General features: G+C 43.0%; 1 protein-coding gene across 1 annotated transcript in view; it reads left to right on the forward strand.

Annotated features, from left to right (window-relative positions):
• Window positions 1-15,000, forward strand: part of LOC128690330 (WD repeat-containing protein 86-like) — a 35,627-nt gene that overhangs the window by 14,351 nt on the left and 6,276 nt on the right. Inside the window, exons 4-6 of the mRNA XM_053779029.2 lie at window positions 5,986-6,129; window positions 7,476-7,601; window positions 9,907-10,129. Coding sequence (XP_053635004.1) covers window positions 5,986-6,129; window positions 7,476-7,601; window positions 9,907-10,129 — 493 coding nt within the window. The remainder of the gene's footprint in view (window positions 1-5,985; window positions 6,130-7,475; window positions 7,602-9,906; window positions 10,130-15,000) is intronic.

Genomic DNA, 15,000 nt, shown 5'->3' on the forward strand with positions numbered 1-15,000 from the left:
TCATTTTCACAATTTTAACATTAGCACAATACCTGGGGTGAAGCCCTGCCACAACTCTAAGTGCTCTTAGTCGTTCTTTGTATTGGCGACAAAGTCTTGTTACAACAGGTCCAAGTAGTGGAACCTCAAAGCCTAGATACCTGTATCTGCTTACATATTCTAGAAGAGACCCATCATGCAATTGGATCTGACGAACTGTGCCTCTCTGTCGAGGAGGACGCCTATTGAGTATCTTTGTTTTATCAGTAGAGATTATCAACCCCAGGTCCTGACACGAGGCTAGTACATGATTAAGAATGTTTTGGGTGTTGGAGAATCCGGTGGTGTGAATCATTATATCATCAGCAAAACTAATCACATAATTATGGGGCTGACTAGGCATAGCATTAAGTAATGCATTAATTAGAATATTGAACAGTGTGGGACTGAGCACACCTCCCTGTGGGGTTCCTAATTCAAAGTCTTTAGTTACACTTCTATGTCCCTGGAACAACACAGACGATTTTCTGTTGGACAGGTAGCCTTTAATCCAGCGGAGAAGCCATCCTCCAACATCCATTCTGGCAAGTTCACTAATTATTACATGTCGGTTGGCTACATCGAAAGCGGATTTAAGGTCAAGGAAGGTAGTGTAGGAGCTGTCAGTGTGCAGGGTGAGAAAGGTGTCTATGCAATGATGCACGCTCCTTCCATGCATGAAACCATGTAACCGGGGAGACAAAAATTGTTTGATTCTGTACATGAGACGATTAAGAATCATTCTCTCAAATGTTTTACACAAGCAGCTAGTAAGAGATATTGGGCGAAATGCATTTTGTTGATTGGGCTTAGGAATTGGAATGATGAGGCTGTTGGTCCAAGATTGAGGGAGCTCCCCAGTTACATAGTTCATGTTATATAATTCAAGTAATGGATTACCTGGTACTCGACACAGCAATCTGAGTATGTTGTAATACCATCCTCACCAGGCGACGTGGAGTTGCCCTTAGTTAGCGCTGCATCAAGTTCATAATTAGTGAAAAGAATGTTGCAATCATCTGCCTTACTGAGCATAAAGCAAACAAGTCTCTCCCTTGCATCATATTTATCATTTAATTTTGCCTGTGTGGTACTGGGAAGATTGCCATAGCTAGATGTAGCAGCCCAAGCACTGACTAACTCATTCGCCCTATGCAAGGGATGAGGGTGCGCTATCTGCCCAGTTCGTTTACCCTTAATTCTATTTATGTCCCTCCATGCCCGGCTAAGTGGGGTGTGAGCATTAAGACCGTTGACAAATTTTTCCCAGTCGGTTTGCCGCAGCTCTGTCATACGCTCTCTGGCAGCAGCAAGGGCAGTTTGGAAGAGCCTCAGCATTCCAGGGGTACGATGTTTTCTATAGGCTAGGCCTAGTCTGCGAGCAGTACGTTTCAGTGTACGAAGTTTAGAATCATTGTAATAAGTATGGTTTTTGAAGGAGGTATGATTATTATGGAAGTTTGTTGGGTTTAGAGTACCAAGAGGTTGCAGTGGCGGCTCTAAGTAGTTCTGAATACTGCTCACAAGATCATTGTTAAAGGTCTCTACAAAGGAACACTCATAGGAATTATACCAGTCAGTCACATGTGCAACAAAGTCATCATGCTGATCTGTGGGAACATTAAAACGTTTCCGTTTGAATATCCCACCAGGAAGGATAGTATTACCAATATCTAGAGAGGTTAGCCTAGGGAAATGATCAGACGCTATATCTGTTACAATGGAAGACTCACAGCTGGCAGAAGTAATGTTGAAGCCCAGGCACAGATCAAGGACGCCTCCATAGATATGTGTGGGTTCAAGGTCACCTACAATTTGGACATTATCATGACTGTTTAAGAGTGACAACAGTTGATTGCCATTACGATTACCAAACTGTGAGTTTCCAATGCTTTTGTGTCTCGCATTGTAATCGCCAATAATAAGAGTAGGCTCAGAATGAGCACAAGTTGGGAGCTCCAAGTAATTAAATTTATCAGCAGGAGCATACAAGTTAAATATGTTGAGAGCAGAGTTCCCTATATAAATCCTAACACCGTGATATTGTAGCCCCTCTGTTTTCTTGTGTGCAAGAAGTTGATGGGGAAGTGATTTTTTAATATATAGAACACAAGAGTTAGTAGATTTGATGTTATATGCAACAAATGATGGTAATTTAGGGGGTTGGGATTTTTCAGGGACTCTGCACTCTTGTAGACACACAACATCAATGGGTTCGGTGGTTACTTTATGATGAAGGTCAGGAAGTCTTTTTCTAAGTGATGCAATGTTCCAGCTTAATATAGAAAGTTTATACGAGTTTTGATCCATTATAGTAGTCCTGGGATCTTGTTGAGTTTCTCAGCATAATGAAAAAATTGTTCATATAAATAGCAGACCTTATCAATGTCAACAGTGCTACCCTTGTCCATGAGTTTTGTAAGTGCACCTCCAGTTGTAAGGCCTCGTGGGAGTCTTCGTAAACCCAGAGCAAGACGCTGTTTATGTGTGAATGTATGATAGGTGACACCACCACCACTCACATTCCCTCCTCCACTAACATTACACGCAACACTACAACTGTCATCACCAGCGCCACTACCAACATTGTGTTCATTACATTTGTCAACAGTATTGTATTCAACATTAATGTCTATGTGACTAACCTCATCACACTCTGCACCACCACTTATATTATGCTCATCACTATTACTAACATTATAGACACCACCACTCTCATCATACTCTTCACCACCACTTAAATTATGCTCATCACTATTACTAACATTATAGACACCACCGCTCTCATCACACTCTTCACCACCACTTAAATTATGCTCATCACTATTACTAACATTATAGACACCATTGCCCTCATCACACTCTTCACCACCACTTATATTACGGTCATCACTATTACTAACATCATTGACACCATAGCCTTCGTTATGATGCTCACTACAGTTATCAACACAAGTATTATATTCGTCATTACTGTGACTAAGAACACCACCACCACCTTGTTCAGCAGCCTTACACTTGCTTTCACAAATTGTGACAATCTTGTTATTGGTACACTCTACACATCTTTCCTTGTGTTGTTCAAGTTGTTGTTTCAGGAGAAATTGTTGTTTCCAGTATTGTGAATAGAGACAAATGGTTTTTAATACTTGACGTGCTGTTGGAGTGTGAGCAAAGTAACATTTATGAAGGGGTTCAGGGAAACCAGCAGGCCGGACTTGAGTCCTGGAGATGGGAAGTACAATGTCTGCACTCTGAAGGAGGGGTGTTAATGTTGCAGTTTAAAAACTGTAGTGTAAAGCACCCTTCTGGCAAGACAGTGATGGAGTGAATGATGGTGAAAGTTTTTCTTTTTCGGGCCACCCTGCCTTGGTGGGAATCGGCCAGTGTGATAATAAAAAAAAAATGTATATATATATATATATATATATATATATATGTATATATATATTATATATATATATATATATATATATATATATATATATAAATATATATATATATATATATATATATATATATATATATATATATATATATATATATATATATATATATATATATATATATATTTTATTTATTTATTAACACACTGGCCGATTCCCACCAAGGCAGGGTGGCCCGAAAAAGAAAAACTTTCACCATCATCCACTCCATCACTCTCTTGCTAGAAGGGTGCTTTACACTACAGTTTTTAAACTGCAACATTAACACCCCTCCTGCAGAGTGCAGACACTGTACTTCCCATCTCCAGGACTCAAGTCCGGCCTGCCGGTTTCCCTGAATCCCTTCATAAATGTTACTTTGCTCACACTCCAACAGCACGTCAAGTATTAAAAACCATTTGTCTCCATTCACTCCTATCAAACACGCTCACGCATGCCCGCTGGAAGTCCAAGCCCCTCGCACACAAAACCTCCTTTGCCCCCTCCCTCCAACCTTTCCTAGGCCGACCCCTACCCCGCCTTCCTTCCACTACAGACTGATACACTCTTAAAGTCATTCTGTTTCGCTCCATTCTCTCTACATGTCCGAACCGCCTCAACAACCCTTCCTCAGCCCTCTGGACAACAGTTTTGGCAATCCCGCACCTCCTCCTAACTTCCAAACTACGAATTCTCTGCATTATATTCACACCACACATTGCCCTCAGACATGACATCTCCACTGCTTCAAGCCTTCTCCTCGCTGCAACATTCATCACCCATGCTTCATACCTATATAAGAGCGTTGGTAAAACTATACTCTCATACATTCCCCTCTTTGCCTCCAAGGACAAAGTTCTTTGTCTCCACAGACTCCTAAGTGCACCATTCACTTTTTCCCCTCGTTAATTCTATGATTTACCTCATCTTTCATAGACCCTTATGCTCTTGATTCACTCAGTTCTTCAATTCAGTCTTTTATTACAAAATTGGGATATAGTTTTAGTTGTCATTACTTGGGCTGTGTCCACTTCTTTCAGAAGCTTTCTCACTTCCTCCTCTGAAGTGTGGATGCTGTACAGTTTGGTTTTTTAAGTGTCCTCTTGCTTACTTCCTAGTACCGCTGCTGCATCCTCAATGAGTACCTCCATAAGTCTTATGTTCGCTTCTCCATTAAGCTTCCCGTCGTCGTCCTTGAGTGCTCCTTTACTGATTCTTCAGTGTTGTGACTTGCTTCTAAATTGTTGTCTTCCTTGGTAACGAAATGACACAAGTTACACAAGAGGCTTTCATTAGAAAAATATAAATATATTGTGCAATGTGTCCTTACTACACTGTTGTCTGCAATACGTCATTGAGATCCACTATTGTCTGTAGTACGTCACTGAGATCCACTATTGTCTGTAGTACGTCACTGAGATCCACTTATTGTCTGTAGTACGTCACTGAGATCCACTATTGTCTGTAGTACGTCACTGAGATCCACTTATTGTCTGTAGTACGTCATTGAGATCCACTATTGTCTGTAGTACGTCACTGAGATCCACTATTGTCTGTAGTACGTCACTGAGATCCACTTATTGTCTGTAGTACGTCACTGAGATCCACTATTGTCTGTAGTACGTCACTGAGATCCACTATTGTCTGTAGTACGTCACTGAAATCCACTATTGTCTGTAGTACGTCACTGAGATCCACTATTGTCTGTAGTACGTCACTGAAATCCACTATTGTCTGTAGTACGTCACTGAGATCCACTATTGTCTGTAGTACGTCACTGAAATCCACTATTGTCTGTAGTACGTCACTGAGATCCACTTATTGTCTGTAGTACGTCACTGAGATCCACTATTGTCTGTAGTACGTCACTGAGATCCGCTATTTACCTTCCTCGTCTCTATCTTCCTCCTTGTTCTGTACGTCTTCACCATCTTTTGATTTTCATTTTTGTACTCCTTGCATTTCTTTTTTTACCACAGGGTTCCCCATTTCCAGTTCTCGTTATCATTACGTGTCTTTCTGTGCCTTCCCGGCATATTTCTAACATGTCTGTGACTGGTTTCAAGGGTTCGTCTATAATCACAGGCCAGAGTGAAGTCAGGGTTCCTTGCTGGCTACCTAGTCAACCAGATTGTTGTTGCTAGCTGTCCACTGACCCACACAGACTCCACCTGGATGATAAAGCACATGCTGGAGATTGTGCTTCATTTTCTTAGTCATTTCAGTATATAATAGTTTTTGTATTTAAATTACAACATCCCACTGAAATTCGTTATTAAATCGCTATATACTGTAGAATCTTCTCTCCTGTAATCTAGTGTGTGTGTGTATTCACCTATTTGTACCCACTTATTTGTGGTTGCTGGGGCTGATTCACAGCTCTTGATCCCCTTCTCTTCGCTGGTCGCTACTAGGTCCACTCTCTCCCTGCTCCAAGAGCTTTATCGTACCTTTTCTTGTGTGTATGTGTATGTGTGTGTTAGCATGGCGCTCCAAGTGTTGACAACAGCAACTGAGAGGTGGTGGTGGCACTCTCCCACAGGGCCACACTGGAGGTATCTACTGCCAAGTGATCATCCCGGGGGAACCAGTGGAAGACGTGATGGGTGCAGGAGATGTGCTCATCACCGGCAGTATGGACTGTACTGCACGATCATGGCTCTTCACTACCGGTGCCTGTCTTAAGGTCAGCATCATATCTCCCATAATGATCTTCCTCACAGCCTCACCTAATCTTCCTTCCTCATAGCCTCACCTAATCTTCCTTCCTCACAGCCTCACCTAATCTTCCTCATGGCCTCACCTCAACTTCCTCACAGTAGCTTTCACATAAGCTTGGTGGTACCAGCCCGCCTGTCCTCGATAGACAAACACTCAAGTTACTGAGATATCGTTTAATATATATAACAGGTGTAGCAGCTTGGAGGTGAGGTGTATCTTATTTAAAGTGCCCACAGCTCACATTTTCAATGTATCCACCACCTCCAGTACCGTTCCTGCGGGATGAGTTCAAAGCTGCCAGAATCATCTTTATTTTCAAGACAAATAGTAAATCTGATGTCAATAACTCTAGGCTTGTTAGTATAGCAGCGTTATATCCAGAATCTTGAAGAAAGCAGTATATTACAAAGTAGTTAATTACGTTTATAACAACATCGATCATAGTTACCAGGAAGGCTTCGGGAAATCTTACTCGGTGAACACCCCCCCCTAATTAGCCTGGTACAGTATATAAGAACCCAAATGTCAAAAGGGATACGGATACGCTCACTTAAGATCTACTTAACAAACCATACCCCCGGCCGGGGGATAAGATAAGTCTAGTTCAAGAGCCCCTCACCAGCATCAAGGCACCACCTTCAGGATGCATAATCCAGTTTGGATACGCAAAACATTAATATATCATTTCGAGATTAAAAGTAACTAAATGGCGCCTACATTAAAGCATTTGAGACAGCGAACCGTGGCACATTATATATATATATATATATATATATATATATATATATATATATATATATATATATATATATATATATATATATATATATATATATATATATATATATATATATATATATATATATATATATATATAGGCTATTTACATGGTATCTCTAAAATATTTTAAGTTATACCTAAACAACATAAAACAGTTTTCTTGGACCCATTACTCTTATTGCACTATGAAATCGACATGTCCATCAGTGTTAAGTGCAGACTCTTTTTCAGTGCAGAAGAGGAGAAATGAAATGTCGACTCTTTACCTCTTTAATACCTCGTCTCTCTCCTTCTCGTTTCTCTCTATCTGCTGACATCTTATATTCTTCGTTTTTGTCTTATGTGGATTTTCCTCTATCACTGATCAGTGCTCATGACACCATCACACACACACACACTATATATATGTGTGTGTGTGTGTGTGTGTGTGTGTGTGTGTGTGTGTGTGTGTGTGTATGTGGGTGTGTGTATACATTTTTATGTATGTATGTATGTATGTATATGTTCCTGAGAAGATACTTCCGCCAGCAGAAGTTTGAGGGACACACAGGGTGTGTGAGCAGCATGAGCACTGACCTGACCGCCAGGATCCTCTACACTGGTAGCGCAGACAGCACGCTACGTAGCTGGGACATCGCTACAGCTACCTGCTTCAGGGTAAGACAAGTTCTGATGAATAAGACACGTGCATCACTCTGCTCTTAAGGGGCACCTCAGTTCCCCTGTTTTATAATAATGTTATTTTTACCCTATAATCTACGTTATCCATAATTACTATCGCATTTACTTTGTGTTGTAGAGGTTTGAGCAACACAAGTGTCGTCAAAGATTTGTTAAGTTATACCGTGAATTAAGGAAAGATCCTGGACAAGGTAGATTACTGGGGAAAAATAAACATGATATTAGGAGACGGGAACTCAGGCGCCTGTAAATATGTGTGTCCCGTCCATCAAGCTGTCAGTATTGTACATCATCAGGGATAAGTTGTTGTAAACAGACACAAATGCGGTATAATGCGATCCATTACTGAGTACTCTTTCGCCTGTACATAGATCCGTTTGTGACATGATAAAGTCCACTGTCTGGGCGAAACGTCTCAGTAAAGGATCACATTATACTGCATTTATGTCTATTGTTCCATCGTGTCGGTATTTTCTACCATTAATCTCCAGGCTAAGTTTTAGATAGGAAGCCTGTAAGTGATTTTTACAAGTATTGGTATAAATTATGAGATGGTTACTGAGATCACATAGATGCAAGGGGATATTATTTATTATATTATTATACTATATATGGAGCGGTGTAGGCTCGATCCTCCGTCCAACACTACCTAGCATTTTGAGAAAGACTCACGCCCGGTGTACCTGCTTCAGGGTAGGTTGTGCACCTTCATCTGCATCAGGGAAGGTAGATATACCTTCACCTGCTTCAAGGGAGGAAGCTGAACGTTCACTTGCCTCAGGAAAGGTAGGTATACCTTCACCTGCTTCAGAATCCAATATTCCTTATGCATTTTCTGAAGTAAGGCTAGTGATTTTTTAGGTGTTAACATCAGCATAGGTGCCAATCTCAGTACTAGCTAGAAACAGTGGTTTGACCGGTATTGAGATCAACTAAGATCAATAGCCTGCTAGGGTTGGCATTAGCTAAAATAAGTAGGGGTACTAGTGTTGATATCATCTAAGATCAGTATAATAATAATAATAATAATAATAATAATAATAATAATAATAATAATAATAATAATAATAATAATATCTTTGTTTCTACTAGTACATGTACAAGGTGGTTTAGAAAAACACGTAAGCAAACATTAGAAAAAGTTTCGGTCCTGAGACCTTGATCACTTCTAACATACAGAGGTTGAAAGACAAACCGCCCATGGAACAGCTCTCTAAGCAGTTCACAGTGCTCCCATGTGGTGATGTTTCCACGAATACTCGCCGGGCACTTGCTAAGAGTAACTTAAATGTGTCTACCATAAACACATCTATCCAAGACCTCACTACGAAACGCAGCCCAACACCTCTAACTTCCACAGCAGGCGTCTACACCATCCCCTGTGGCTTCTGTCACAAGAAATATGTAGGCGAGACTGGCAGAGATCTTGAGGTCCGCCTGAACAAGCATCGAAATGCCAGTAAGAGAGACGACTTAAGGTACGCCTGTGTCCTCCACAGAGACTCCACGGTGCATTTGATGAACTGGGATGAGGCACAACTCATTCTTACCAAACAAGACCTTAGACGCCGACGGTGTCTAGAAGCCTCCCTAATCGCCGTCGCCGACACAGTAGAACGTAACACTGGAAACCACAAAATTTCTAAAACATTAGCATACATGATACTCAACCAGGCAAAGCACCACCTACCCAGCAACACAGGAGTCACATGATCTTATCGTCTACCCGTCCTCATCCCAACTTCAGGTTACCATGCGTCACTCACACCTCACTCTCCGCCAATATAAACTCTTTCATCCTGTGTATGTGAGAAGTGATCAAGATCTCAGGACCGAAACGTTTTCTAATAAATATGTCTTAGTGTTTGCTTACGTGTTTTTCTAAACCAACTTGTCGGTATTTATTACCACATGTACAAAGTATACAGGCATAGCTGACATCAATGACATACTACTACATAAAAAGCTCCTTGGTATGCAGAGCATTTCGGACAAATTAGGTCAGTTTTGTCCCAGGATGCGACCCACACCAGCCATCTTACACCCAGGTACCCATTATTACTGATGGGTGAAGGAAATACGCTCAGTGTTTCTACTCTCTCAGGGAATCGAAACCAGACCCTCACCGTGTGAAGCGAGAGCTTTTGCCACCAGGCCACAGGCCAATGATACTGGTGTCGGTATCAGCTAGGAAAAACAACGGTGCCTGCGTTCATCTGTAGAATAAGGACTGTAAAAAAGTGCTAGTGTCGAGATGACCTAATGTGATGTTGGACTACAGGTGTTCCAGGGTCACCCTAGTCACGTAGTGTGCTTGGTGGCGATGAAGCAACTGGTCTATAGCGGTGACGGCACCGGAGTTGTCAAAGTGTGGGAGGCAGGCTCCGGGGACGTGGTACCCAAGAAACCCATCCCTGGCCGGAAACCTCTCACCGTGGAACCCATTACCACCTTCTCCGGCCACACCAACACTGTCAACTGCCTCAGATTCCACAAAGGCATATGTGAGTCGGTTAAACTGTGGAGGGGCGCTGTATGTAGTGTATGTGTTGTTACTGTTGTGGAGGATGGTGTGTAGTGTGTTGTCACTGTTGTGGAGGATGGTGTGTAATGCGTTGTTACTGTTGTGGAGGATGGTGTGTAGTGTGTTGTTACTGTTGTGGAGGATGGTGTGTAGTGTGTTGTCACTGTTGTGGAGGATGGTGTGTAGTGTGTTGTTACTGTTGTGGAGGATGGTGTGTAGTGTGTTGTTACTGTTGTGGAGGATGGTGTGTAGTGTGTTGTTACTGTTGTGGAGGATGGTGTGTAGTGTGTTGTTACTGTTGTGGAGGATGGTGTGTAGTGTGTTGTTACTGTTGTGGAGGATGGTGTGTAGTGTGTTGTTACTGTTGTGGAGGATGGATGATGTGTAGTGTGTTGTTACTGTTGTGGAGGATGGTGTGTAGTGTGTTGTTACTGTTGTGGAGGATGGTGTGTAGTGTGTTGTTACTGTTGTGGAGGATGGTGTGTAGTGTGTTGTTACTGTTGTGGAGGATGGTGTGTAGTGTGTTGTTACTGTTGTGGAGGATGGGGTGTAGTGTGTTGTTACTGTTGTGGAGGATGGTGTGTAGTGTGTTGTTACTGTTGTGGAGGATGGTGTGTAGTGTGTTGTTACTGTTGTGGAGGATGGTGTGTAGTGTGTTGTTACTGTTGTGGAGGATGGGGTGTAGTGTGTTGTTACTGTTGTGGAGGATGGTGTGTAGTGTGTTGTTACTGTTGTGGAGGATGGTGTGTAGTGTGTTGTTACTGTTGTGGAGGATGGGGTGTAGTGTGTTGTTACTGTTGTGGAGGATGGTGTGTAGTGTGTTGTTACTGTTGTGGAGGATGGTGTGTAGTGTGTTGTCACTGTTGTGGAGGATGGTGTGTAATGCGTTGTTACTGTTGTGGAGGATGGTGTGTAGTGTGTTGTCACTGTTGAGGAGGATGGTGTGTAGTGTGTTGTTACTGTTGTGGAGGATGGGGTGTAGTGTGTTGTTACTGTTGTGGAGGATGGTGTGTAGTGTGTTGTTACTGTTGTGGAGGATGGTGTGTAGTGTGTTGTCACTGTTGTGGAGGATGGTGTGTAATGCGTTGTTACTGTTGTGGAGGATGGTGTGTAGTGTGTTGTCACTGTTGAGGAGGATGGTGTGTAGTGTGTTGTTACTGTTGTGGAGGATGGTGTGTAGTGTGTTGTTACTGTTGTGGAGGATGGGGTGTTGCGTGTTGTTACTGTTGTGGAGGATGATGTGTAGTGTGTTGTTACTGTTGTGGAGGATGGTGTGTAGTGTGTTGTTACTGTTGTGGAGGATGGTGTGTAGTGTGTTGTTACTGTTGTGGAGGATGGGGTGTTGCGTGTTGTTACTGTTGTGGAGGATGATGTGTAGTGTGTAGTTACTGTTGTGGAGGATGGTGTGTAGTGTGCTGTTACTGTTGTGGAGGATTGTGTGTAGTGTGTTGTTACTGTTGTGAAGGATGGTGTGTAGTGTGTTGTCACTGTCGTGGAGGATGGTGTATAGTGTGTTGTTACTGTTGTGGAGGATGGTGTGTAGTGTGTTGTTACTGTTGTGGAGGATGGTGTGTAGTGTGTTGCTACTGTTGTGGAGGATGGTGTGTAGTGTGTTGTCACTGTTGTGGAGGATGGTGTGTAGTGCGTTGTTACTGTTGTGGAGGATGGTGTGTAGTGTGTTGTAACTGTTGTGGAGGATGGTGTGTAGTGTGTTGTTACTGTTGTGGAGGATGGTGTGCAGTGTGTTGTTACTGTTGTGGAGGATGGTGTGTAGTGTGTTGTTACTGTTGTGGAGGATGGTGTGTAGTGTTTTGTTACTGTTGTGGAGGATGGTGTGTAGTGTGTTGTTACTGTTGTGGAGGATGGTGTGTAGTGTGTTGTTACTGTTGTGGAGGATGGTGTGTAGTGTGTTGTTACTGTTGTGGAGGATGGGGTGTAGTGTACTGTTGCGGAGGATGGTGTGTAGTGTGTTGTTACTGTTGTGGAGGATGGTGTGTAGTGTGCTGTTACTGTTGTGGAGGATGGTGTGTAGTGTGTTGTTACTGTTGTGGAGGATGGGGTGTAGTGTGTTGTCACTGTTGTGGAGGATGGTGTGTAGTGTTTTGTTACTGTTGTGGAGGATGGTGTGTAGTGTGTTGTTACTGTTGTGGAGGATGGTGTGTAGTGTGTTGTTACTGTTGTGGAGGATGGTGTGTAGTGTGTTGTTACTGTTGTGGAGGATGGTGTGTAGTGTGTTGTTACTGTTGTGGAGGATGGGGTGTAGCGTGTTGTTACTGTTGTGGAGGATGGTGTGTAGTGTGTTGTTACTGTTGTGGAGGATGGTGTGTAGTGTGTTGTTACTGTTGTGAAGGATGGTGTGTAGTGTGTTGTCACTGTCGTGGAGGATGGTGTGTAGTGTGTTGTTACTGTTGTGGAGGATGGTGTGTAGTGTGTTGTTACTGTTGTGGAGGATGGTGTGTAGTGTGTTGCTACTGTTGTGGAGGATGGTGTGTAGTGTGTTGTCACTGTTGTGGAGGATGGTGTGTAGTGCGTTGTTACTGTTGTGGAGGATGGTGTGTAGTGTGTTGTAACTGTTGTGGAGGATGGTGTGTAGTGTGTTGTTACTGTTGTGGAGGATGGTGTGTAGTGTGTTGTTACTGTTGTGGAGGATGGTGTGTAGTGTTTTGTTACTTTTGTGGAGGATGGTGTGTAGTGTGTTGTTACTGTTGTGGAGGATGGTGTGTAGTGTGTTGTTACTGTTGTGGAGGATGGTGTGTAGTGTGTTGTTACTGTTGTGGAGGATGGGGTGTAGTGTACTGTTGTGGAGGATGGTGTGTAGTGTGTTGTTACTGTTGTGGAGGATGGTGTGTAGTGTGTTGTTACTGTTGTGGAGGATGGTGTGTAGTGTGTTGTTACTGTTGTGGAGGATGGGGTGTAGTGTGTTGTCACTGTTGTGGAGGATGGTGTGTAGTGTTTTGTTACTGTTGTGGAGGATGGTGTGTAGTGTGTTGTTACTGTTGTGGAGGATGGTGTGTAGTGTGTTGTTACTGTTGTGGAGGATGGTGTGTAGTGTGTTGTTACTGTTGTGGAGGATGGTGTGTAGTGTGTTGTTACTGTTGTGGAGGATGGGGTGTAGTGTGTTGTCACTGTTGTGGAGGATGGTGTGCAGTGTGTTGTTACTGTTGTGGAGGATGGTGTGTAGTGTGTTGTTACTGTTGTGGAGGATGGTGTGTATTGTGTTGTTACTGTTGTGGAGGATGGTGTGTAGTGTGTTGTTACTGTTGTGGAGGATGGTGTGTAGTGTGTTGTTACTGTTGTGGAGGATGGGGTGTAGCGTGTTGTTACTGTTGTGGAGGATGATGTGTAGTGTGTTGTTACTGTTGTGGAGGATGGGGTGTAGCGTGTTGTTACTGTTGTGGAGGATGATGTGTAGTGTGTTGTTACTGTTGTGGAGGATGATGTGTAGTGTGTTGTTACTGTTGTGGAGGATGGGGTGTAGCGTGTTGTTACTGTTGTGGAGGATGATGTGTAGTGTGTTGTTACTGTTGTGGAGGATGGGGTGTAGCGTGTTGTCACTGTCGTGGAGGATGGTGTGTAGTGTGTTGTTACTGTTGTGGAGGATGGTGTGTAGTGTGTTGTTACTGTTGTGGAGGATGGTGTGTAGTGTGTTATTACTGTTGTGGAGGATGGTGTGTAGTGTTTTGTTACTGTTGTGGAGGATGGTGTGTAGTGTGTTGTTACTGTTGTGGAGGATGGTGTGTAGTGTGTTGTTACTGTTGTGGAGGATGGTGTGTAGTGTGTTGTTACTGTTGTGGAGGATGGTGTGTAGTGTGTTATTACTGTTGTGGAGGATGGTGTGTAGTGTGTTGTTACTGTTGTGGAGGATGATGTGTAGTGTGTTGTTACTGTTTTGGAGGATGGAGTGTAGTGTGTTGTTACTGTTGTGGAGGATGGTGTGTAGTGTATTGTCATTGTTGTGGAGGATGGTGTGTAGTGTATTGTTACTGTTGTGGAGGATGGTGTGTAGTGTGTTGTTACTGTTGTGGAGGATGGTGTGTAGTGTGTTGTTACTGTTGTGGAGGATGGGGTGTAGTGTGTTGTTACTGTTGTGGAGGATGGTGTGTAGTGTGTTGTTACTATTTTTAAGGATGGTGTGTAGTGTGTTGTTACTGTTGTGGAGGATGGTGTGTAGTGTGTTGTTACTGTTGTGGAGGATGGTGTGTAGTGTGTTGTTACTGTTGTGGAGGATGGTGTGTAGTGCGTTGTTACTGTTGTGGAGGATGGTGTGTAGTGTGTTGTTACTGTTGTGGAGGATGGTGTGTAGTGCGTTGTTACTGTTGTGGAGGATGGTGTGTAGTGTATTGTCCTTGTTGTGGAGGATGGTGTGTAGTGTGTTGTTACTGTTGTGGAGGATGGTGTGTAATGTGTTGTTACTGTTGTGGAGGATGGTGTGTAATGTGTTGTTACTGTTGTGGAGGATGGTGTGTAATGTGTTGTTACTGTTGTGGAGGATGGTGTGTAGTGTGTTGTTACTGTTGTGGAGGATGGTGTGTAGTGTGTTGTTACTGTTGTGGAGGATGGTGTGTAGTGTGTTGTTACTGTTGTGGAGGATGGTGTGTAGTGTGTTGTTACTGTTGTGGAGGATGGTGTGTAGTGTGTTGTTACTGTTGTGGAGGATGGTGTGTAGTGCGTTGTTACTGTTGTGGAGGATGGTGTGTAGTGTGTTGTTACTGTTGTGGAGGATGGTGTGTAGTGCGTTGTCACTGTTGTGGAGGATGGTGTGTAGTGTGTTGTTACTGTTGTGGAGGATGGTGTGTAGTGCGTTGTTACTGTTATGGAGGATGGTGTGTAGTGCGTGTATTGTTACCGTTA

This window comes from Cherax quadricarinatus, chromosome 1 (assembly GCF_038502225.1).
Source record: "Cherax quadricarinatus isolate ZL_2023a chromosome 1, ASM3850222v1, whole genome shotgun sequence".
Lineage (NCBI taxonomy): Eukaryota > Metazoa > Arthropoda > Malacostraca > Decapoda > Parastacidae > Cherax > Cherax quadricarinatus.